Raw genomic sequence first — 25,576 nt, forward strand, 5'->3', positions numbered from 1 at the left:
TACACCAACATGTGCTCTTTTAAACTACATGAGAAACTGTTTCTAACTGGCCCAGTGTGCAGCACAAAATAATATGAATGGAATCGTTCATTTGGGTACCTTCAAACTATATTGTGTGGTAAACAAATAAACTATTGTTTCTTACTACATACAACATATTTATCTTCAAAAATGAGTTGAAAACAATAATAAACCCATATAAATGTAAGCTCATTAAAACCAACTACAGCAATTGTACTTTCTGAAGCTCACCTGCTGGATCGTTCAGTATGGAGCCAAAGGCGCTGATGATGAAGTCTGCTTTCAGATGGACAATTTGCTCCTCATCCACAATCCAGGTGCCATCATCCAGCTGCTCTGTGCGGCAGAACCGCAGGCCTACGACATGCCCATCTTTCTTGATTACCTCACAAGGAGACAGAAATGGCAGGAACTCACACTTTTCCTCTTTGGCCACCTCCATCTTAAAAAAACAGAAATCGAATGAGAAGCATGTAATCCTAATTGCTAACATGGAAATGCTTTAAAACAGAGTGAAGAGAACTTTACGCATTCATCTTTAGAATGTGGTCATGACAGTGAAATTGAAGTATTGGCTATAACCAGGACTCCTAGAAAACTTCACAGAAGACCTGAACATCTTCCTAAGCCTGCTTACAGACAGCATTACCAATTTTAATGTACTGTGCCATTTACGTTTTGGATACCCAAACCTCCAATGGAAAACCCTTCCACATGCACTTTCGACCCCCTCTTCGAACCTGATTTTCTTCATCTTAACACTCCTATTCATCACCTCCACCTTCACCTGACCTTCCCCAACTTCAGGTCATCTTCACATTGGCTTGTAGCCATAGATATATGGCTTCCTCAGCAGTGAATAGCAGTGTTTCCCTTTCAAGGGAACTCGAACTGTGTCGTTTACAAATGACTCTTTGGGGACGCTCCCTTAGCGTGCGTCTCTGAAGTATGAATGCAACTATTCCAATCCTGATTGGTGTTGCGTCATTACGTAACATGTGACGGCATAACCGGATGTATAAAAGTGACGCCGGCACACACAAACATTAGCTTTCGCTCTTCAGCAAGCGCTCTCTGTTGGGTACTGTTCTATTTGGTGTTGTTTGTCAGTCAAGAGTCATATATATATATATATATATATATATATATATATATAATAGGGGTGTAACGGTTCACAAAATTCACGGTTCGGTTCGATACGATACAGTGGTGTCACGGTTCGGTTCAGTTCGATACAATACAGCAACAAGAAAAATGCCAGACAAATTTCCTATTTATTAAAAGAAAAATTATTTTTAAATAAGTGTGAGTTTTCCTACATCTTGAAACGTTTAGTTTTATAAATAGGGGTAATCTTTGAAGGATGAACAAATAATGTTTGGTCATCACATTAAAAATAACATATAGATATATGATAATATTTGAGTTTTGAAGTGCTGGAAAAAGATGTGTGATGTATGTACTTGAAAGCATTTTACTATTTCTGCAAAACTTCCATGGTTACAGTGAGTGTTACTACAGTAAATCCATGGTGAATGTTGCTGATCTGTGGACTTAAAACCTATAACTAGTTCATTCATGGAACAATGTTTCTCCTGGTTTCCATGTCAACGCTGTTTGATCCGTTAATAACGGAGAAATTTTAATGCTTCTCACTAGATCTCGCAGCGATGTTATTACTTCAATGGCGAAATCAAATGCTTTGTTTACCAGATCTCTCAGTGCTGTGTAACAGTGTCGCTTGATCAAGATCGGCTTGCGCTGCACTGATGTTGATGGTCCGAACTGATAAACGATCCGTGAAGTACAAATAATGTGTAGCGCAGTTTCGTTCCGCTTTCATTACGTTTGTCATTTGATGTTGCGCAATGTTGTGATGGTGGATTTTGGTCAGCAGGAAAAATGGTTCAACGAATCGTTCGGTTCGTTCGAATGCGTACCGAATACCGAACCGAAAGCCTCGTACCGAACGGTTCAATACGAATACATGTATCGTTACACCTCAAATATATATATATTATATATATATATATATATATATATATATATATATATAAAAAAAAATATATATATATATATATATATATAGAGCAGAAAAATGGCGGGTGAACAGTTGAGAAAATGTGTGCACCCCTGCCCTCGTTTTATCACAGGTGGGGACACGCATCAGCTATGTGTAAACTGTTTGGGAGCGCAGCACGCCTGGGCAGCTCTTGAGGGGGCTGTTTGCGGCGATTGTGAAGCACTTCATATGAGAGTGCTGCGCTCCCGTCTGGCTGTATTCGATGAACATGACCAGGCTCACGCTCCCCACGGTTCCGGCCCCGCGTCTGTTGAGGTGGTGCGGCGATTGAGATCGTGGGGTTCGCAAAGGGATCTTGCAGACGAGAATGAGACTGCTGCGGCACTTTCTCATTCTTCGTCTGAAGATCCTGAGGCTCCTGTTCATGGTGCAGAAGCCCGTGCTGCGGCTTCTTCTGCCCGTGATCAGGGCCCGATGCTTGAGCTGTCTGCTTCCGAGGAAGTGGATGTGCTCAGCATCGAGACAGATGATCGTGAACCAGACTCGCCGGTTAACGTTCACGCTTATGATGAGCTCATTGAGACTCAACATCAGCTGGCCACATGATGTGCAGGAAGCTCAAAATAAGAGCAAGTTAGATGAGCGTTTCCTGCAGCACAGATCACAACCTCAGCGCCGGGCTTACCTTTTTTCCCTGATTTACATAAAGAGTTGTCTAAATCATGGGAAAAATCTAATCCTTCAATGGTGGATTATAGTAATGTTTTGGGGGCAAGAGATATGGGATATGGGAAGATACCGAAGGTGGAAGAGGCACTCGCTGGTTACCTTTCTCCTGAAGCGGCATCTTCTCTTAAAGCCCCGGTGCTCCAAAGCAAACCATGCAGAGATACCTCTGCATTGGTTGTCAGGGCTTATATGGCGGCTGGTCGGGCTGGTTCATGTCTGCACTCGATGGCTATCTTGCAGGCATACCAGGCCGACCTCCCGAAAGATTTGGATGAAGGCGAGGGACCAACACCTCAGGATATTACGGAACTGCGTAAAGCCATATAATCTAACCCAAATCGAGTAGGGCGGGGCAAGATTGGTCAGCCTCGAGAGGCTGGTTCCATTAGTAGATTTTGTAGAGGCATGGTATCATCTTCCCAACATATCTGCATGGGTCCTGTGTATACTAAAAATTAGGATACAGACTGCAGTTTGATCAAGTTTTCTGGGATGGTGCAGACTGCAGTGGTCCCAGAGCAGGCTCAGGTGATGGAACAAGAAGTGCAATCTCTGCTGATAAAGGAGGCCATAGAACGTGTTCCACTTTCAGACAGGGAGTCTGGGTTTTACAGCCGGTACTTTAAAGTTCCAAAAAAGGATGTAGGGCTGAGGCCGATTTTAGATCTAAGACATTTGAACCGTTCTCTGAGGAGGTTCAGGTTCAAGATGCTCACTATTCCCATCATTGGGAATCAAATCAGATCCGAGGACAGGTTTGTCACGATAGATCTAATAGACGCCTACTTCCATGTCTCCATCCTTCCATGTCACAGGAGGTTCCTGAGGTTCGCTTTCGGGGGCGAAGCTTACCAATATCGGGTTCTTCCATTAAGCCTAGCACTCTCTCCCGGCACGTTCACCAAATGCATGGATGTAGCACTAGCTCCATTGAGACTTCAGGGCATCCGTATACTGAATTATATCGACGACTGGCTCATTCTGGACCAGTCTCGAGATATGGCAGTTCGGCATCGAGATGTCGTCCTTTGCCACATTCAGAGATAGGGGTTGAGACTCAACACAAAGAAAAGCGTGTTGGAACCATCCCAGAGCACAACGTTTCTGGGGGTGGTGTGGAATTCGGTTACAATGCGGGCACAAATGTCTCCCACGCGTATTGAGTCCATTCTGGCGATGGTCTCCGGGTTAAAGCTAGTCCAGGCCTTCACTGTAAAGCAATTTCAAAGACTGCTGGGCCTCATGGCAGTGGCATCCAACATTATACCTTTGGGCCTTCCTCACATAAGGCCCCTTCAGTGGTGGCTGAAAGCCAAGGGGTTTTCCCCCATGGGGAATCCATTCCGTATGATCAGGGTAAGGCGCTGATGCCTTCGTTCCCTACTAATATGGAAGAAACCTTGGTTCCTGTCCCAAGGGCCAGTGTTAGGAGTATCATGTCGCCAAAAGTCTGTTTCGACAGATGCCTCCCTCACTAGCTGGGGTGTGGTCATGGACGGCTGCTTTGCCAGGGGTCTGTGGCAGGACCACCATCGTTCTTAGCACATAAATTGCCTAGAGATGTTGGCTGTGCTCAGGGCTCTGAGGAGCTTCCTCCCAGACATCAAGGGTTACCATGTCCTAGCACGATCAGAAAATGCACCAGTGGTAGCTTATCTGAACCGACAAGGGGGACTCAGATTGTGCCCTCTATCCAGATTGGCGCATCAGATTATCTTATGGTCCCAAGGGATACTACTGTCAATCAGGGCAATGTACGTTCCGGGGTTTCAGAATCAGGGAGCAGACACCCTGTCGAGGCAGGGGCTGAGGCCAGGGGATTGGAGACTTCATCCAGAGGTGGTGAAGTTGATATGGGAGAGGTTTGGACCAATGGAAGTGGATCTGTTTGGGTCTCGAGAGACGTCCCGCTGCACACTTTGGTTCTCCCTCACACATCCAGCCCCACTGGGGTTGGATGCCATGGTACAGGCCTGGCCGAGGCTACACCTGTACTCTTTTCCCCCGATCGCTATGCTTCCGGGAGTCCTGGAGAGGGTCCGTTAGGAGGGCATCAGTCTACTTCCGGTTGCCCCAATGTGGCCAGCCCGAGTTTGGTTTTCAGACATAATATCACGCCTGATAGGTCCACCCTGGCAGATTCCTCTGAGGAGGGATCTGTTGTCTCAAGCGGAAGGCACAATATTCCAACCTCACCCGGAGCTGTGGAAGTTGTGGGTCTGGCCCCTGAGGGGGTTCAGTACCTAGATGCTGGACTATCAGCTGGGGTGGTTGAGACCATACTTAGCTCTAGGGCTCCATCCACTAGGAGATTATATGGCCTCAAGTGGAATGTGTTTTCCACTTGGTGTAGAGAACATGAGTTAGATACAGTTAACTGCCCAGTGGCTTCAGTTCTGGAGTTTCTTCAAAATCGTTTATCTGCGGGTCTCTCCCCTTCCACACTTAAAGTGTACGTGGCTGCCATTGCGGCTTTCCATGCACCACTGAGTGATGGGCCTTTGGGGAGGCACCAGCTGGTCATTCGTTTTCTCCGTGGTACGTGAAGGATGAGACCGGCAACCAGGTCCAGGGTTCCTGCCTGGGACCTGGCAGTGGTTCTCCTAGGGTTATCCCTGGCCCCCTTCGAGCCCCTTCAGTCGGCTTCGCTCAAGGACCTGACGTTCAAGATGGCTTTTCTATTGGCTATTACCTCCTTCAAGAGGGTGGGAGATCTCCAAGCCCTGGCAGTGACACCAGCTTGCTTGGAGTTTGCCCCTGGTGGCGATAAGGCTATCTTGCATCCTAGGCCTGGTTATGTGCCTAAGGTGCATTCCAACGTGGCACGGTCTACTGTCCTGCAGGCATTTCATCCTCCACCTCATGTGTCGGCAGAAGAAGAGAGGCTCCATTTGCTCTGCCCTGTCAGAGCTTTGAGTATTTACCTTGAGAGGTAATCTTCTTGGAGGAGGTCGAACTAACTGTTGGTGTGTTTTGGGTCACCTAAGAAAGGGCTCTCTGCATCCAAACAAACTATTAGTAATTGGATTGTTCAGGCAATTGCCTCAGCCTACAAGGTGCGCAGTCTGCCTTCACCTTTGGCCGTTAGGGCGCATTCTACTAGAGGCATGGCGTCCTCTAGGGCCCTCCTATCGGGAGTGCCCCTCCAGGAGATCTGTGAGGCAGCCGGTTGGGCTACCCCGCACACCTTTGTCAGATTTTACAGTTTGCACCTCCCTAGTACGCCTGGCGCACATGTGCTCTCGTCCTAACTGAGTGCCTGAGATCAGTTTCACTCTAGAGCAGGCCTTTTTTCGGTGCGTGGCCTAGTGGGCATTCATTCCCCAAAGAGTCGTTTGTCAACGATGCAGTTCGAGTTCCCTCGAAAGGGAACGTCTCGGGTTATGACTATAACCCTTGTTCCCTGAGAAGGGAATGAGACAGTGCATCGTCCTGCCACGCCCCTCAATGCCTGAGAGCGGCTTGCTTCATCGCTAGGCTAATGTGTGTGTGTGCGCCGGCATCACTTTTATACATCCGGTTATGCCATCACATGTTTCGTCATGACGCAACACCAATCAGGTTTGGAATAGTTCCATTCATACTTCAGAGAGGCACGCTAAGGGAGCGCCCCCAAAGAGTCGTTTGTCAACGACGCAGTGTCTCGTTCCCTTCTCAAGGAACAAGGGTTATATTCATTACCCGAGACGTTCTCAACTGATGGGTAGTGACTAAAAAATTTGTGACAAGTCTGTTATGATAGGATAATGAACAGTAGAGGGAAAAAATACAATGAATTAAATCAAACACTGTAGCGAAACCACCGTAGAACCACATGGAGTGTGCTCTGTTCAGGTGTATCTCAGGCTACACCTGCAAGAACAACTTCATTGATGAAAATTAGTTTTAAAATGGCACACTCAACAAAAACAGCCCTAATCACAGTGATTGAATTACAATGTCTGCACTCACATTGTTTTCATCATACCTTCAGAAAATAACCTACAAGATATAATGGAAAGGATATACTTCATCTAAACACCCATTGGAGTTCCACAGGGTTTAGTACTCAGACCAATTCTGTTCTCACTTCTGTAATCCAAATGTTTTATAGTTAACATCACCTCTCCTGTCTTTATCTCTCATTCTTATTGAGCTGATATTCAATTATTTCTCACTTTGCCACCCTCTGATAACCAAGTACCTCACAAAACAACTCATGTCTGGCAAACATTTCTACCTAGATGAACAGCTGTCTTCTGAAGTAATTTTTTATCAAAAACAAGCTTCTGTGCAAAACTACCCTTGACAAGACCTTGTTCATTTCAATAAACAACTCTCACCTACACAGAAAGCCATGAACCCTGATGTCACACTGGACAACAACCTGTCATTTGCACCACATAAACCAACCACAGACAAGCCACACATATTCCTCCTGCTAAATATCCAGAGTCAGCCCTTTCCTTAAAAGAGAACAGTTCCAAAGGTTTCATTTGTCCATTGCGCGCAAGTCAACCCCCCGTCACCCCCATTCTGCAATTCACTCCACTGCAAACTGATTATTTGCTTGTTTATTTGCACTAGGTTTTATTGTATCTATATAAGCTTTATTTGTACCAGTAAGCATTTGTATGTGTACACAAATAATTGTTTCCCAAGCTGATAATATTCTAAACTGCATGCCTACCATCTGTTGATCACACTGGTACCATACGTCAAGCTAAAACACTTTTTATAAGTCATTCTAGATAAAAGCATCTGCTAAATTCCTTTAATGTACATGAGCTGAGAGAAGAAGTAAACTAAAATTCCTCCATTATAATTTACAGCCACGGTGCTTTAGCACACCCCTATTTGAACGTTCGCACAGCAAAGGATGAGCTAATAGTTTCTGTAGTTACACATTTCTAAGTTTAACTTTCTTGACACTGTTGCCATGGCAGCATTGCAACAGTTGTCATTGAGAAAAGAATATGTCTTAATTACTTTGTTAAAAAGCTCCACAGAAAAATAAATCTTATTATATAAAGTGCTGCCCATTGTAACAGCCCAACATGGTCACCTTCTCTCACTTTTTCTCTTTTCTTTTTTCTTTTTCAACTCTGCTTTTTACCTGAGATCGGAAAGTCTTTCCAATGGTAATACCAATAAAAAATACCCCATCCTCTAGCCTATTGTGTTTGACACTACCTAACCTAGACACCAGGTACAGTATATACATATACATTGTATACAATATAACCTGGAGAAAGGTGAGACTTTAATTAAAATGCTATTCATAAACTGTTTAGAATTAATTGAAAGACGATATTGCATCTGAACCCACAGAATACAGCATGATGTATATTCAGTTTTATATTTTAAGGTATAACCATTCTGAACATACATTTATTGCATTTAATTTTAGTTGTTTGTACCTGAACATTGTTTTTTCGTGTAATGTGATAACTGTTTAAAAAAAACTTTAGCCTTCCATAAATTAATAAAGACAAGGTGTCTTTAACATAGACTGTGTGCTATCCAGCCATGGTTTCACATGTTTCACCATTCCAGATTTTACACTAGATTTCAGTTCAGTTCTCAAAGATATTTAACTCTGAATCTTTTTACTGTCAGCTTATTCCATTAAGTAAGACCATTCAATTTTTCTCCGCTGACTTTTATCGTTTTTAGTCTGACTGTCTGTTCTGTAATCTACAGCTAGCGGTGTTAACTTTGATATGGTTCCATTTGAAATGATTGATATTTAATGTAACTATTCCACATTACAGATAGAATTCTGCAAAATATCAGTAATAATGAGACAATGCCTTTCGAAACTGGGCTATGTTCTCAATTGAGTTCTAGGAGAAATCTGGATAATGAATATAAATTCACTCATTTTTTTAAGTGAAAATCCCTTGAATACATCATATCCATTTAGGAATATTTTTTGTTATTTTAGGGTTTTATGCAACAGTCTGTCAGGCGCAGCACAAGATAATTTTGAAGGTGAACTGTGATCTAATAGAACTATTTCTGTCCACGAGCAGCACCAAAATAAATTAAGCAAAATAATAATAAAAAAATAATACAAGTAATAAAAATACAAGCGAATAATAATTTCAAACAAAGACAGAATATCTCTTTTTGTAGAGGTACCCAGTAAACTGTCAGTCTATCTATTTACTTGTCATCTCAGTCAGCAGTAGAGATGGAGAGAGAGTATGCCCAAATTCTAGACCCCCCCAACCCCCACCCCAACCCACCCCCCACCCCAATAAAAGAACATGTCAAAATCCACACAAAATGTAATTTAAGAAGACAAAAAGAGAAAATGTCTTCTTAAGGACGTGGGGTATACAGATGTTCCTTCAATAGAAATTTATCACTGGCTGCAGGTGCTGCTGAACTGATTTTTTTTTTTTACCTCTTCTGGAACAGCGCGAATGTTGGTAAAGCCCTTTCTAAAGACCACAAAGACTCGTCGAGCTCCACAGCGGAGAGCAGAGGTGGCGCAGTCAAACGCCGTGTCTCCTGCGCCTAGGACTATCACATTCCCATGTAGCTTTGGCAGCTGCGAACGGCAATTACACATGCCTGCAAAAAAACACGTGCCAAAGAAAAAGACACAACAAATAACACAAATTTTAAGTAAAATTCGGTGCAGAGACTTAACCAATACAAATATAAGATGACATTAACAGTTTGACCACTGAATCCCACAAATGAAAATTATTCAGGAGAGTCTTGTAATAAACACATTTCTTTTCTCCCAGTAAGGTGTAAGACTGGAGAAACTGGAAGAACTGGAAGATAGGGCAACTCTCTGAGAAAACAAAGGAAATTAACATTTGAATTTGTCTCTTGTACTATCATGCTGAGATCACCTGAAATTCACCCAAAAATCTATATGGGTTAATGTGAATAATTATCATACGGTATAACACATGTTTGATATCATTTGAAATGTCTCAGTGCGATTGGTACAAAGGTCTCATTCGCAAAGTAGTAAACCAAAAGGTAATAAGGTATTTAAGAGTTTAGAGATAATTCGCACACAATGGAGGGTGTGTCTTCCAGGCAAAAGGTCTCCTGCTCTCAGAAGGTGTAAACTCAGATCAAATTCCCATTGTTAGCGAATGGTTCCATGTAAATCAACTTCTGCCCCCAGTAAGTCTGGGATGGGGATTAATTTGAATTCCCACTGTGAACTCATGTTTACATGTTTGCGAAGTGCAAGCAAAACACTTTGCATCATGTATTTTATAATGTCAAGGTATTGCATCTTCTCTCTTTATTTCAGAGCATTTGATGTTTGTATCTATTATCTTTGAACTGATTATGGAATTGGCGTGATACATTTACCTGACATAATAAATTGTAAACATTTGATTTTATTCTAATCGACTCTGACATTGTTTTCAGTAAAGAGTTAAAAAGAATAGTCAAATATTCTCACACTTAATAATGCACAGATATCATTAAGGGGTCATATAATGCCATTTTTGTACAAGTTAATATGAATCTTTAGGGTCTAAATGAAAACTTTGTAATCTACTTTTATTAAAAATTCTCATTAGTATTATAAGAAAACCCTAATTTTACCTGGTCAAAAACAGCTCTGTTTTCAGCACGCCATTTCCATTTATTATGCCTTTAAATGATAATGAGCTTTGCTCACTCCGCCCCTCTGTTCTGTGGGCCATTTTGGTTTTGACACAATAATTATCATACGATATAACACATGTTTGATATCATTTGAAATGTCTCAGTGTGATTGGTACTAAGGTCTCGTGGAGTATTGCCTTGACAACAGTTGAGGGTATATTTTGGAACAAGAATGTAAGCGGGAGTCTCTGAGGACACATCTGTGCAACCATACCAATTCGAACCGAGTCGGACCGGGAACAAGATGACGGCCCAGAATAAGTTCGACAATTAAGGCTCGAACAGGACGTTTCTGATTGGTTGGTTAACGTAATGTCACGTAATGTACACCTGCGTACACAGTTTTTAATAACAAATTAACCATAACGCGTTGTTCATTATAAACGTGGGATTATGAATTATATTGAGAACGTCGTAATTTTACATCGAAAACATGCCGTAATATACCCTGAGTGTAAACATTAGTCGCATTCATCGTGAAGCGTGCAAGCGATTTGCAAAGATTAATATTTAAAGGTTAATAAAACGTTACACTCACTTCTTCTGGAGGTGCAACAGGAACACAAACACAAATTGGTACCGATTCTGTTTTCAGGACCAGCTTCTTAGCAAAACCAGATTTACACTGACCCTCGTTTAGAAAGCAGTCTGGTGAGAAATGATTAGCGCAAACATAAATGCATTTACGTAGATCGTTAAGAATATTCCCTTCAAAAATAAAACTCAGCCACTGTGTCTTCAGCGGTTCGAGTTTAGGAACACCAAAATGACTGCTGTGTTCCTTATTACAGCCAAGAACAGAACACCACAATCGCTTAGACGCCATTCTGCTCCAGTGTATTAACAATGGCGGACTACGATGACAGCTCGCTCAGGGCGGGTCTGTGTTGAAACGCTGCTGTCAATTAACAATCGTGGGAGGGGCGTCCGATCTAGTGACGTCACAAAATCGAACAGCTCAATTTGAGGCAGGTGAAAAGTGTGGCCTTTGCAGTACAGGCACTGGCAACACACATTTCAGTACAATCAACTTGTAAAAGTGCATGTACCATTATATGACCCCTTTAAAAACATTTATGGAGTCAGATGAAATAACAAGTTAATACATGAGAAAATGTATTTCATTTAATCAAATCACTTTGCCACGGGGAAAGGGTAACGCGCAGAGACCTTCACCAACTTATCGGATGCCTCGTTTGGGCCGATTGAGTCGGGCTTACAAATTTAAGTGTACTATTGTTAAAAGAGAAAACAGGAAAGTATACAGTAATTTCACATAATTTTCATGTAAAAAAAAATATTTGTTACCTATTTTACTGGCCTTTGCAACCAAAGGAAGGAAATCCTTTGATGTGTAAAATCCCTGTTCTATGGTCAAGTCTTCAAAGATCTTGTCCCTGTTTGCTTGTGGAAGACCTGTGCAGCATGAAAAAAGACAAAAATTAATAGTGTGTGTTAAGATGAATACATTTGGAGGCAATGAGTGACAAAGACTTGTTGCTGAAGCACTGCTAAAAATAAACTTATAAGTAAGTCTGCAGTTATATTCATCCTTACAAAGTATTTCCCCTAACTTGCACCACTATTAGGTTTGCGTTTGTTTTAATGCTTTATTAAAAATACATATAACAACATTGGATGTATTGTGCATTCAAAAAATTTAAAATTTAAGCCAAGTAGATTCTGAATGCAACTTTTATACATATATATATATATATATATATATATATATATATATATATATATATATATATATATATATATATATATATATATATATATAGTTGCATAAATTACGCATAAAATTCGGTGGCCTAAATTGTCTATTCTAAACATGTCTAAATTTAATTTCTGCAGATTATTTGCTTTAAATCGAATTTATCATAATCTACCTACTTTCACGTCACCTTTAACTCGACAAAATGAGCTATTATCAGAATTAAAAATGCATGGTTATTACCTGCTCTCTGTAACTATTTTCTTTTATGTAGTGTTCTGGTTTCGTTTTCACTGTTTGCTCCTTTTTCGGTTGCCTGTGTTCATAATTAGTTTCCTTGGTTGCTAATTAATCCCTCACCTGTTCTGATTATTACCCCTTGTATTTAGGCCCTTGGTTAATTTTGTTCATTTGTTCATATGTGTTTATGTTTTCCCCTGCAAGTTTTTCTGTTGTGGATTTAATAAAGAATGTTTTTGTTTGATCCCTAGTCTTCGTGCGCATTTCTACAGCCACTTTGTGACACTTTGGTCCAATACTGGACCCTCAAATTGAGTATTATACAAATGGTTTACAGGTCATAGAGATGCTCTGTTTAGTGCAAGGTAATAATATCGAGGACCGCACCAGTGCTATTCTAGACCTGGCATTCCTCACTACCTTCCCTGACCTGAGTGTATTTTTTCAAACAAGCCTAAATGAACAGTGTAAGGCATGCCTATGGTCCTCGAGATTGTGAAGTGGGTGCTGCTGAACAACAGATCGGCTTACACCATTTTCTCAGCGGAGGACATCATCAGCCCAACTCTGGACTCAAAGCCAAGCCAGCCGCCTCCCATGCCATGCATGGAGCAAATGCCAGAGCCCACCGCAGACGGAGAGCCTGAGACTGCCGTGATGAACAAGCCAGACAAGAGGACTAAGCCAACCATCGCCCTGGAGCCTGAGCCCCACAGAAAGTCTGACCAGGTGCGTGAGCCGGCAACACCGTGCATTGCCATGGGACTGCTCGTGGAGTTTGAGGAAATGGAGTATGCAGCTGGCCTTTGCATGTTATTTTGAGGAATTGGAAGAGGGTGTTTCCTAGGTTCTCCCATCCCCACTGGTCCCGCCCAGCTTTAAGTCTCCGGTGTCTCCACTGGTTCCGCCCAGCTTTAAGTTTCCTCTGTCTCCAGATATCCCACCCAAAGCCAGCCAGCCTGTCGGCCCCGCCTTCGCTGGTTCCCGTCAGCTCCTCTTTAGTTCTACTCCACTATGCTTTGTGGAATTGCCTTTGGTCTTCTGGTCTCCGGCAGCAGAAACCAACGAGCGAAAGCACATTTGAATTTAGCAGTTGATCACGTGATGCACTGACCGTTCTAATCACACCGGTGTGATCATACGCTCCAGGGACCAGCCTAGACTGATCACACCGGTGTGATTGTACGTGTGAAAGGGTTAAACCCTTTCAATTATAAATGATGTGCTAACTAGTTTTGATTCGGTAGTAACTTTGGAGTGCTACCTATATTGATACAATATTGTCACACAATAGCAACACTCTTCCGCATATTACAGTTATATTAATTCCATCCATCTATTCTCCAAACCATTTGTCCACTGTGGGTTGCCAGGATGCTTGAGCCTATCCCAGATTCTCATACCAGTCCATTAAAGTAATACATTATATATTATATTAGTACTCTTACATACTATACAAAAATTTTTTTTTTACACAAAAACCCTGAGCACTAATATTCATAGAGCATCTGGCATATTGTAGTAGGGCAAACGACCAATGTTAAAAAACTCAGCAAAGTCACGATTTGTTCAGTTTATATCAAAAGTGTGACAACAAACAATAACGAGTGACTGTAACTATTGAGCATAATCACACTTCAGCAACTGCCTTTAAATCAATGATCTAATAGAGTTTGTTTGGAATTATGTCCTCCTCAGACATGTAAGGTTAAATAATGAACTAGAGGAACGGCAGATGGCTTCCTTAAGAAATATGTCGATAAGACAAAGGGCAAACAGAAATGGATCTAAGGGATACTTAACCCCCTGTCATTTCAAATCTGTCTATTAAGCTGACACTCACCCCAAGGATGTACTGCATGATGGAGGCTATCAATCTCTATCTCATTATGCCCATCATCACAGTTTGAGCGATGAACACCAAGGCCTCGTGTGTGATGGGAAGGAAAAGCCATTCTATGCCTTCAAGCATCAGACGAAAACTTTGTACAACGAAGCATCAAAGAACAGATTAGCATGTACAAACTGCAGGAGGTAACTGTAAGTTAACAGATGGTCAAGGTACAAACATACTGTTGCCTGTACTTCACTGCAATCATTATAGGCTATTTAAAGTCTGTTCTGAACAACATCGGTGCTTCATACAAGGTAACACAAGGATAACGGTTAAATACACAAAGTTGTGCAGCTAAAAGATGTCTAAAAATGTATTTTTGCTAAGAACAGTTGTTTCGTAGCAGCATTTTATACTTTTTAGATCAAATCAATGCAGAAATTAAATAGTCTGTTCCTGTATGACTGTAAGGCATTAGGAAACTGCAAGCAGTAGCTGAAGAGAAATATTGTGATAAACAGACTGGTAATGGTTGTATACCAAAAGTTAGTACAGAAGAAGACATGGTTCTATAAATGAAACCGTGCACAGTTCCCTGAAAGTGTTTTTACCTAAATCTCATGGATCTCTATTCAAATCTGATAACACCTACATTAATCTTCACCAGCATTATTTGAGAATGATGCAATGAGCATCTTCATTTGAAAAACAAAACGTCAGTACAAAGTTTATAAAGTTCACACAAAAATTTGGTTATTTGATTAGTGACCATAAAACTGAAATATTTAAAATATTTCTGCTTCATTTGAAGTCATAATTGATTTGTTAGTATTTTTTCAAACTCCCCAATCTTTGTTTATTTCCAGGTTTAAATTAGATATATTTGGGATTCAAAACTAATTTAAACCTGTAAATAAGTTAGGATTTTGAAAGAAATTCTGTTCTGTTCAGTGTTTTTTTTTTTTTTTATTGATCTTCTTCTAACTCTACTAACAGAATGACCGATGAAAAAAAGCTTTGAGTTTTTAAGTAATGATTTGGATTGTACTGTTCTTGGATCAGTGCAAGCACATAAATCGAAGTGTGTGTTGTAGTTTGAACTGGCAGTGACTAACAGCCACTGAGAAGTAATATACTACACTAAAAAGTAACCAACTCATTTTTTGGGGGTACTGCTATAAATGTAAAGCACAACAAATTGATCTCCAATATACTATCTGCAGTTCAACTATAGTTGAAAAGTAGTTCTTGGACCACTTTCTTCAACAGCTTGAATACCACATGTAAAATGATGCAAAGCAGTTAAAAATACAGTTTTATCATTCACAGACAGTGATTGCTTTAAATCCAGAGTTTTCCCGAAGGCACTCCAGGAAGTCAAACAGAGAATATATGTACCCAAAGAAATATAGCATTGTTACATAGCATTTCTAACTATGAACTTATTTCTAGCTGTAAAAATACTTCTCTTTTAAGCATTACGTAAGCTAGTATTGTTAGGTACAATTAAGTAATTATAAAGTGTTACTGAGAAAATCAGTCTTTTTATTTTGAGGGTTGGCTGACAGTCTGGATGAGGGGGTTCCTGAGTCTTTAAAGATTAAAACCCCTCTACAACATTTTTTATAATCTAAGAAATATTACATTTATTAGGAAACTCTTGCATTTCAGAAGCTTTTGTAAGAAACTCCACTAATGTGACAATATGATATACACACTGACCTTAGTAAGACCTCCTCAGAGTCATATTCATTATAACCGAACATCTAGACCAATCTGCCTACCCATATGGTCTAGTTTAGATGCTGCATTCATCTTTTTCACTGCTTCAGATAAACCCACATGACTGGTGCTAACCTTAAAGCATTCCGGGCTTAATTTTGTGATGGGTTTACACAGAAAACAATATTTTCAAGGCGACGGTCCAAAAATTTTACTGCGAAAATAATGTTACTGCGGAAATTTTTAAGCCATTGCTGAGACGGAAAGCATACGACATAGCAATCACATGATAAAAGGACTAAAAAAATTAAAAAAAACGGTGCGTGGAACATGACGGTTATTTTTACAGGCCAAAAAGAAACATCCTTATCTGTGTTTTTCAACCATTTCTCTCTCTCAAAGGCAAAGGTACACATTTGCATGTCAATCACTGTAGAGGCTGACTTTAGAGACAACATGAGAGAAGTGGTGAAAAAATATCACAGAGGCGCAAATGTAATCATTTCCTTTATGATTTCCAGCTTATTGCTGTTGCTTTATGAGAAAAAGAAATCCCAGAGCAGTTCTGAGACTTGCCCGTCTCAATAACAATGAAGCTAAGCTACCAAAAAGTAGCGCTTATTCAAACATAATAAATGATACGTATTCCTTTTAATTATAAGGAGAAGAAAGAAGCACAAAGTACACTGTCACCCTTAAGGAATGTTTGAATTTCTCAAATCAACACACCAATACACACAATATTTCATTACTTTAATAAAAATAGAAGGCAAAATGTGTGTGTGTGTGTTCACATTTAAGTGAAATGAATAATCAAAAGGAAAAAAAATTAAGTAGGGACTTGGTTCAATCAACTTGATTGGATGTAGGCAGATATAAATGCAAGATTACAGTAGATTGCAAGAAAGGGGCAGGGTTTCAATTGATGAAATGATGTCCTGCATACTGTGTGTCACCAGAGAGGAGTGAGATGTGTCACAGGAAGATCAAGTTGTCAAAATGAGGTTTTATTCATGAATAGTTCACAATAAGATCTATAAAAAACTTTGAAAATAAATACATTTCCATTTAATGCGTGTTCAACTGTTGAAAGAAACTCAAACTTACACTGTTTTGACAACGTGAAGGTAAGTAATTAAATATTTTTGGTAAACTCTGAACCAGTTCTCTAATTTTTTAATGATCTCTTTAAGGTTCAATACGGACATCAAGTCTGGATGGAAAAATTAATGTGCCATTTAACAAGGAAGGCAGATGTGGTGTGTGTGTTCAGAGGGAAAGACAGAGTGAAGGACACATAACAGATGGGGAGACTGAAAGAAAGACAGAACACAACACAACACACAGAAGACAGACAGAAAAAAGAGACAATGAAACGGGGAGCATTACACAGACAAGCGAGTTAGATGTCAAGGGAAATGAGGATAGGGGTTATGGGTGTCCCTTGAGAGGGGGAAATGAGTTTAACTTCCCTCAGTGGCCTCCATTGAAGGAGATCACACATTTTTTATGCAGAAAATAATTAGTTAATCAACACAGGGTGTCAGCAAGCACATGACAAATGATGTTAAAATAAAGGAAAAAGCACACACAAAAGAGGCAAAAGTAACTCTAGAGAAGGACTGACCAATGCCAACGAAGATCACTTGGAAGCCCTCCTCCTTCAGCGAGGTCAGAGTCATCCCGTTCTGCCCCAGCCCCTTATCAAGAACAACCTGTCGGGGGGGAAAAAAATGCATCTGTCTCAGCTGTCTCCATCTGTCTGTACTATTCACATAAAGAGGATGTTAGCGTCAATTATTCTACGCAGCTGTGAATTCCGGGACATAATTACATCAATCATCCCGCAACATTTGTGACAGCAGTATACAGACCAGTAAAGTTATGATACATTAGTGCAAACAGAGGGATTCTATGGTCACAAGGGCCGCTATGTGTTGGGGTACAAATGACAAATAGAACCATGGTTCACAAGCTGTGGATCTCAGGTCTATTTTTAAAGCGTCACAGACTACAGAGGAAAATAAAGCTGAATGCAAAAACTAAAACGTAGCTAACAATATAATCATGTATAGTTAGGTAAGCAAAATATACAGGTTTATCCACTTGGGTTGATTGAACCGGATATAACACTTCCCTATATTATGTTGTTGACATCAAAGGCTGTGCGTCCAATTATATTGTACAGTATTGTACAGCATATTCATCTGTAACTTGGTAGAAGCCAGTTAAATTAAGACAGATGCCAACATGGACAGTTTTGTTCTTGGTTGTCATATACTGTAAGCTATGCAAGTTAAAGGAATATAGTAATACATAATTTTCCATTCTAATAAGTCAACAGTCAATAGTTTCATGTGCAATTATTTAAACTAAATGAAAAAAAAAATGGATATTCATTTTGAGCATTAGGTAGGTAAAGGTAATTTACATGTAAAAGCTAAAAATGAGCAGCACAATTAAATTTACAATATTGTCCGAAACACTAAAAAAGTTTGAGGTCGGTAAGATTTTTGTAATGTTTTTGAAAGAAGTCTAATTTTCACAAAGGCTGCATTTATTTGATCAGAAAATACAGTAAAAACAGTAATATTGTGAAACTGTATTAGTTTAAAATAACTGTTTTTATTTTAACATTTTAACATATTTTATTTGTACGACCTCATTCGTACGATTTGTCTAAACCCCAGTGATGGCTAGGTTTAGGGGCAGGGTCAGGGGTAGGTCATTCGTATGAATTTATACGATATATAAGACTGAGGTCGTATGAATTCGTACGAATTAGCCACCTCGTAAAATACGTACAAATTGCCGTGAGATCGGTTTGGTATATCCAATATCAATTGATATGGTAGTGACTTGTCATGCATCCCTAAATCAAATACACAATAATTTAGCATAATTGTTAAGCTTATGCTTATATTGTTAAGCTTATGCAGTTAATAGTAATATTAGTATATTTCAGTGCTCAATTGTAAAGATGACTTGTGGGTTGTGAACTTGGGAGTTATTTCTTGGGTAGTATTTGATTATAAGTCTGTTTAGGGGCATGGGAACTGAAGAATTTAAAGTTTTGTATATAGAGGAATATGGTGAAATCCTCATCAGACGCTCTAAAATGATTGAGGCAATGAAGATAGAATTTCTTTGCTGAAAATGAATAAAGTGTTGATGTAAAAGTCAGCTCATGGGAGTCAGTGTACTCCTTACCTAACCTTAACCAACCTTCATTGAGTTTGAGAAACCCTTTCCCTTTCCCTCACCCTCCCTCTCTCTCCAGCTCTCTCAAGACTAAAATCAAATTAATCATGGTCAGGTGATCTGGATGAGGACTATTGATTGCCATTTCTTACCATCACAGCTCTCAGTCAATGGATAGATGGATGTCTTTACTACTTGCCTCACTAATGTGGCTTTTAATTGTGTTTTGTTAGCTTGCTTTTTTCCCTGCACGTTTATTAATGTCAGTGACATTTGGCTGTTGATGGGTTGGAAGGATTTGAAATCCTGCCATGTCATCCACTGGTACCTTTACACCAAGATCCTTCATCAGATCAATCTCAAACTGCACCACCTCGTAGGGTAAACGGAACTGAGGAATTTCAGCAGTGCTGTGAACAAAAACAGGAAGACACACAAAACATATTTTAATATTTACAATTGTTTCTTTGTTGCATTGTATTGATTAGTCACTAAGGATGCTCTGATCGATCAGTGTACTAAGCTCTGTTTTACTTTGTCTCATTGACAGCAGTCTTTCTATATCATGTTTGTGCCAACTCTCATTGAAAATGAATAATGTCCAGTTGCTTTGACACTGTGCAAATCGATGTCCGCATAAACACCCCATGATGCATGTGAGAGGTATGGCGAATATGACAAGCTCGGCAGCATCTCAGTCCCTATCAGGCGTGAATAAAATAGTAATAATGGGGATTACAAGGTGGTGTATAATTCAGACTTCTTCAGTAAATAACCTTTAGGAGAAAAAGGCACCTGTTCAAACCACACATGTGATCTCTCTGCACTCAAGTGCGTGTTCCCCACATTAAAGCTCCAGGAGAACCATTATATTACCAAAAAACACACACGCAAAAAGAAAAGACAGGTTATTTATAAATATAATAATAATAATGTCCGGTATTCAGAGCTTTACATTAACACCCGCCAACCCGCCAAAAGCCGGTTGATTTTGCCCGTGGCAGGTAACACAGTCACTCCAACTAGCCACTTTGGCGGGTTGAATAATTGTAGTTTTTTCAAAAGGCATCTCCTTCTTCACCAGTGTAACGCAGTTCATATGTTATGGGAAGAAGGAGGCGGGAACCGGCGAACAATCAAATACATTTTAATGACAATCTAAAACAAATACAAAAACGAAAGTAAAGACGGCAGTCCCTCACGGTCGACTGCCACCACACACAATAAAACAAAACATCAAATAAAATTCAGGCCTGTCCTCTCTCGCTCTTCACAGTCGTCGCTCCTCCAATTATGCTTCCGCTTCTCCGTGAGAGATACGAGACTCGTGCGTTCATCATTAATCATGCCGCCAGCCTCGTGCCGTTCTCTCACGTCCCTCGGCCTCGTCCTGCTCGCCACAATCACTCTCACATTCCAGTATTTTTTTCAGAATTTGAATTGTTGAGACAAAAATAATTTGTTCTTCTTCGCTCATTGTTGCTCATTGATGCAGAGATGTTTTTTTCTACTCTATTATTTACTGCTCTTGTTGTTAAGGAGTGTTTACATTTACATTGCATATTTCTATCCATTTCTTGTCAACCTTACCAGTAGTCATTATTAGGGCCTGAGGACAAAAATTACACAAACTGAAATGTGGTCTTTATGATGAGAGGAACGTTCCCCTCAAATTTTAACTTTGTCCGAACCATGGAATGTATTTTTCGTGAGGTTTCGAGACTGACCTACTTTCCATTGCAACTTGTAACAAAGAATTTCCCATCGGGGCTCAATAAAGTAATTCTGAGTCTGATTCTGATATTTAAACAGATAGTGTTCCTAATGATAATGTTTTTTTCAGTTTAGTTTTTTATCTCTTTTATTAATCTTCTACATCCATGCACCACTTTTATTATGCAATAAGAAGCTACTTTATGTCTTTATCTTAATTCATGGTTTTATTTTAAAAAAGGAGCTTTTCACACAACCTTATCAGAGCTAATGATAATGACCTGTATTGTTATACATTTATGTAGTCTTGATTTAAAAGGGTTGTAAATCTTGTTCAAGTAAATTTTAGCACACCATAGTCAACTTTAATCAGGTAATTTCACAACAACACAAATGTGGCTAGTAAAAATGCTGTCTGGCAAGTAACTTTGGAAAACCACTAGCCACATTGGCTAGTGAGCAAAAAAGTTAAAGGGTTACTAAACCCCTGGTCAAAGCCTGACTCCACCCACTGGCAATATTTGAAAAATGCTGGAAAAGTGGGCAGAGCCCAGCGGAGATAGAGGCGGCGAACCGAGGGCGGGGCTGAGTGGGGGGGTGGGGCGTGCACCTGAGACCCGCAGTGACAGCTGCTATCAAACTAGCTAAAATGGAGTGACGCAAGTAGCTTTGCAACAGAGCGGCCATTTGAAGTCGAGAACTTTTCTCCCCCACCTTCACCTGAAGTGGAGGAGGGTGAATTGTCTGTGTGGAGTGTGGACACCAGCTCAAACTGCGGTCTTGACTCCCGCATCGCGATCGGCATCCGATTATTCTTATATTCAGTCATTTTGAGGTATTATTTTCCAGGATTATTATTACTATTACGTTCATTATATTTTGCTGCTATGTGAAAAAATAATCAGCAAATCGTGCCGGCGCGTTTGTCGACACCAGAGGATTAACTTTAGCCTAATAAGAAGGAACATAAATTGTGATTAAAAATATATGCTCACTCACATCATGACGCCGCTGCGGTGGTGGAGTTCATGCAAGAAAAGCAGCGTTTGGCAGCGCGAGCTGTGTGGAGAAGCCCATTTCCACCTCCATTGCGTTGCAGGGGCGGAGCGGGGGGGTGCCTAATTGGGCTTAAGCCACGAATGGTTTGTCAAAAGCCCCGAATCTTTTAGGTTTTTTAAAATAACTTTGTTTAATTTCCTCTCAGAATTTCTGATGGAGCGGCAAAAAATTAAACAATGTGCGTGGTGGCGGACGGTAATGCATCGCGCATCACTCAGCTTGTTTGCCAACTGCCAATAAAAACTAACGAAGAAGAATATAAATTAATCTTCTTCGCCGTTGTCATCAGGGGTTGGCCGCTTGCGGGCTGTTGTATGTTTAAACCGGCGTCGTAGCGAGCTTACTGGCTAACCGGCTGAAGTTATTATGGACATCATAAAGTTTTTTTATACGGAACACTAACAGTAAACCTCACCGGCCGGAGAGAGATTCAGAAGCAGCGTCAGACGAACCGCGGACAAGTGTTACATGTGAATCTGCTGTTGTAGGCCTAACACTTGAGTTAAGTGATGACAACAATTCCAAGTACAGATGCATCAATATCGTCAATAAGTTATTTTTCCCCCCATACTTTAATTTAAAAAGTAAATCTTTAATATATTCTAGATTCATTACATAAAAAGTTAAATATTTCAAGCCTTTTATTGTTTTAATCATGATGATGGGCTTACAGCTCATGGAAATCAAAACTCCAGTACGCCTATCTCAAAATGTTTTAGAATTTTAGAACAAAGAATTTTTTATACGACCTGACAAGATCTCTAATCAGCTAATCAACTCAAAACACCTGCAAAGGTTTCCTGAGAATTCAATCTGTCAGTTTTGTTCTGGTGGTGCAGCACAATGACCTTTTCCACAATATTACATTTTTTTGAGATGCGCCTGTAATAATGTAATAAACATATTAGTATTTACATAATTAAAGGAATTGTTATGGTGAACAGTGATAATGAATAAATGGTAGCAGCAGAGTATTGCTAATTAAATGAATATCACTGTCCACAATTTTATATGTAAGCTTTTTGGGCAACGCATCATTAATTTACTGTAACATATTGCACAATATCATCAATATTTAATGCAGCAATTCTGAACAAAAAGTATACATATTTAATAATAAGACACAGGTCTTTGGAACTTTTATTGCACACATGAGACTTAAATTATTCTCAGCGAGTTATGGTGGCGTTTTGGCCCCAGTCTAAAAGGGCTGCTATATAAGTTTTTCACGCCACCAGATACCACTGTGTTTTACCTATTTAGGCAAACTTAAAAATAGTCAGATAATGGTTGCCTCTTTTTAGTTGCCAGGGGTGAAAATGAGTCATCCTTAACATTTTTGGTGTTTTGGATTCACTACAGCTGGAGAACAATTACATACAAAATAGGTTGTAGGCTCTACTCTGTGATTTTTTTTTTTTTACTGAGTAGGCCTAACTATCATAATTTTCCCAGGTAGTGTATAGATTTTTAGGCTTTCTAATATCTCAAACAACCTGAAAAATAGTGCATTTAGCTGACGTAAATGGGGAAAAAATCTCCAAGGGAGTATGCCCCTGCCTGGACCGCCCCTAGGTTTGGGCTAAGCCCCGAATGTTTACATCGTCTGGCTCCGCCCCTGTTGCGTTGGAGAAGCAATCCCACGTAAAATGCAGGTTGCACACTGGAGCGATAGGCGAGATTAACTACCTAGGCAACACGAAATAATCTAAATAACTATATAAATTCTATGCTAACTAGATGCTAATATATACAGTATCTATCCTGATCGTTTTCAATACTTGTAATTCCAACTCCTGACTCGCTACAGTAGTTTTGAGGAACCAGATGCTTTTATACCAGGGGCTGCCAAGGGCGTGGTGAGCTCGCACCAACGGCGTGACAGAGTGACGTCAGAGAGTATTCTACGTCAGAGAGTACCCCTACTGCAGGAGCTTTCCGTTTAACCTGAAGAGGGCAGCACTCGGACGTTTTTACACCATATATTTGAAAATTAAAATACTTTATACCAAAATGTCAAAAAATGTACTCGAATCAATGTACAGCATTTATGAAGCTCCATTCTTACAGATAATTAACTAAAAAAAGTTGTTTTAGTGTTTAGTTACCCTTTAATGTCAAGCCCTGCCGGTATTGTATGTTGATATACACTACTGTTAAACAATGTTGGTGCTCACCATATGCTCACCAAGACTGCATTTATTTGATCAAAAATACAGCAAAACAGCAATATTGTGAAATATTATTACAAATAAAAAAAAATGATTTTTAATTTTTGAACTTTAAAAAAGTAGAAAATCTAATATATTCCAGTGATGGCAGTGTTGAATTTTCGGTGATCCTTCAGAAATCATACTAATATGCTGATTTGCTGCTCAGGGGACATTTCTTATAACTATCGATGTTGAAAACAATTCTGCTGCTTTATATGTTTGAAGAAAATATTATATTTTTCAGGATTATATGATCAATAGAACATTCAAAAGAACAGCATTTATTTGAAATGAAAATAGTTTTACTGTCACTTTTGATTATTTTAATTCTTACTGAATAAATCTATTAATTTCTTTTAAATCTGTCTGACCCCAAACTTTTGAATGCAAGTGCAAATATCTCATATTTAGAAACAAGATGAATAAAAATGAGTAATAACAAACAAATAAATAAAATTAATTATAAACAAAACTATTACATTTAATTACAGCTGTGGTGTATGTACAACCGGTTTCCCTATCCTTAGTTCAATAGGTTCAATAGGTTGATCTAAATCTACTTGTTTATTTTTGTGCTTGTTTATTTGATTGACAATTAAATAAACTACTGTATTTTTGTACACAAAAACCTAGACAGCTGTTTCTACATACAAGATAACTATGACAGGACATTGATTATGTTTTTTTTTTTTTTCTGCAAGACTGCAGTTCTCCACCAGCTAAGACCAGCATGATCTTTTCAGAATGTAGTTAAGAGTATCCATAACTTCATATTTGTAGTAGTGCCTCATAATCTTTAGTTTAGCGGATGGAAATTCAGAAGCATTCACTTTACCTGAGGCCACCGATGTATTTCTGTTTCTCGAAGATGGTGATGTCGTCGTAGCCTAGCCGAGCAAGGAAGGAGGCGCAGCTGATGCTGGCAGGGCCGCAGCCAATGAGAGCGATCCTTGTGTGGTAGCTCTCTGGCATTTCCTTCGCCGGGGGAAGCTCTGGATTCCTGATCTGAGGGATGCCCATATTGCTGAACACCTGAGGAGAGCACAGGAAACTGCTCAAACAAACCTCACCTTTATTCTGGCTCTTTCTCCTTCTGGAGCAAAATACACATGTACACATAAATCCTATTTCCCAGGCACTGTCAACTCTAATCAGTCTGGAAATTACAGTTCAAAGTTGATCTCCCTAGAGTTTTTTACAGTAAAAGCACGGATCCACTCGAGCCCAATGAAATAACATTATGCCGTGATTACCTTATTCCCTTTTCTCTCTTATTTAGCTCCAGAAAGCCTTTCAGGCCCAGTTTGCACCATCTCATCTCAACTGACTCTTTACCAGAAGCCGCCCTGGGCATATAATGTGATTTACTGTATGTGATGTACTGTACAGTTCCTGCTTTCCGCTAATGCAGGCGCTGGTCTGTGTATGTCGGCGAGCTCGCACTGAGTAGACGAGGGAAGGCGAACGGTCGC

General features: G+C 39.9%; 1 protein-coding gene across 1 annotated transcript in view; it reads right to left on the reverse strand.

Moving 5' to 3' along the window:
• dpydb (dihydropyrimidine dehydrogenase b) overlaps nucleotides 1-25,576 on the reverse strand; it is a 202,947-nt gene that overhangs the window by 101,948 nt on the left and 75,423 nt on the right. Inside the window, exons 6-11 of the mRNA XM_077225503.1 lie at nucleotides 24,940-25,136; nucleotides 19,448-19,529; nucleotides 17,546-17,633; nucleotides 11,714-11,821; nucleotides 9,165-9,334; nucleotides 253-463 (exon numbers count right to left, since the gene is read on the reverse strand). Of these exons, the coding sequence (XP_077081618.1) occupies nucleotides 253-463; nucleotides 9,165-9,334; nucleotides 11,714-11,821; nucleotides 17,546-17,633; nucleotides 19,448-19,529; nucleotides 24,940-25,136 (856 nt within the window). The remainder of the gene's footprint in view (nucleotides 1-252; nucleotides 464-9,164; nucleotides 9,335-11,713; nucleotides 11,822-17,545; nucleotides 17,634-19,447; nucleotides 19,530-24,939; nucleotides 25,137-25,576) is intronic.

The sequence above is a fragment of the Siphateles boraxobius genome, unplaced genomic scaffold (genome assembly GCF_051911475.1).
Source record: "Siphateles boraxobius isolate OS27281-9 unplaced genomic scaffold, OSU_SipBor_1 1, whole genome shotgun sequence".
In the NCBI taxonomy this organism is placed as follows: domain Eukaryota; kingdom Metazoa; phylum Chordata; class Actinopteri; order Cypriniformes; family Leuciscidae; genus Siphateles; species Siphateles boraxobius.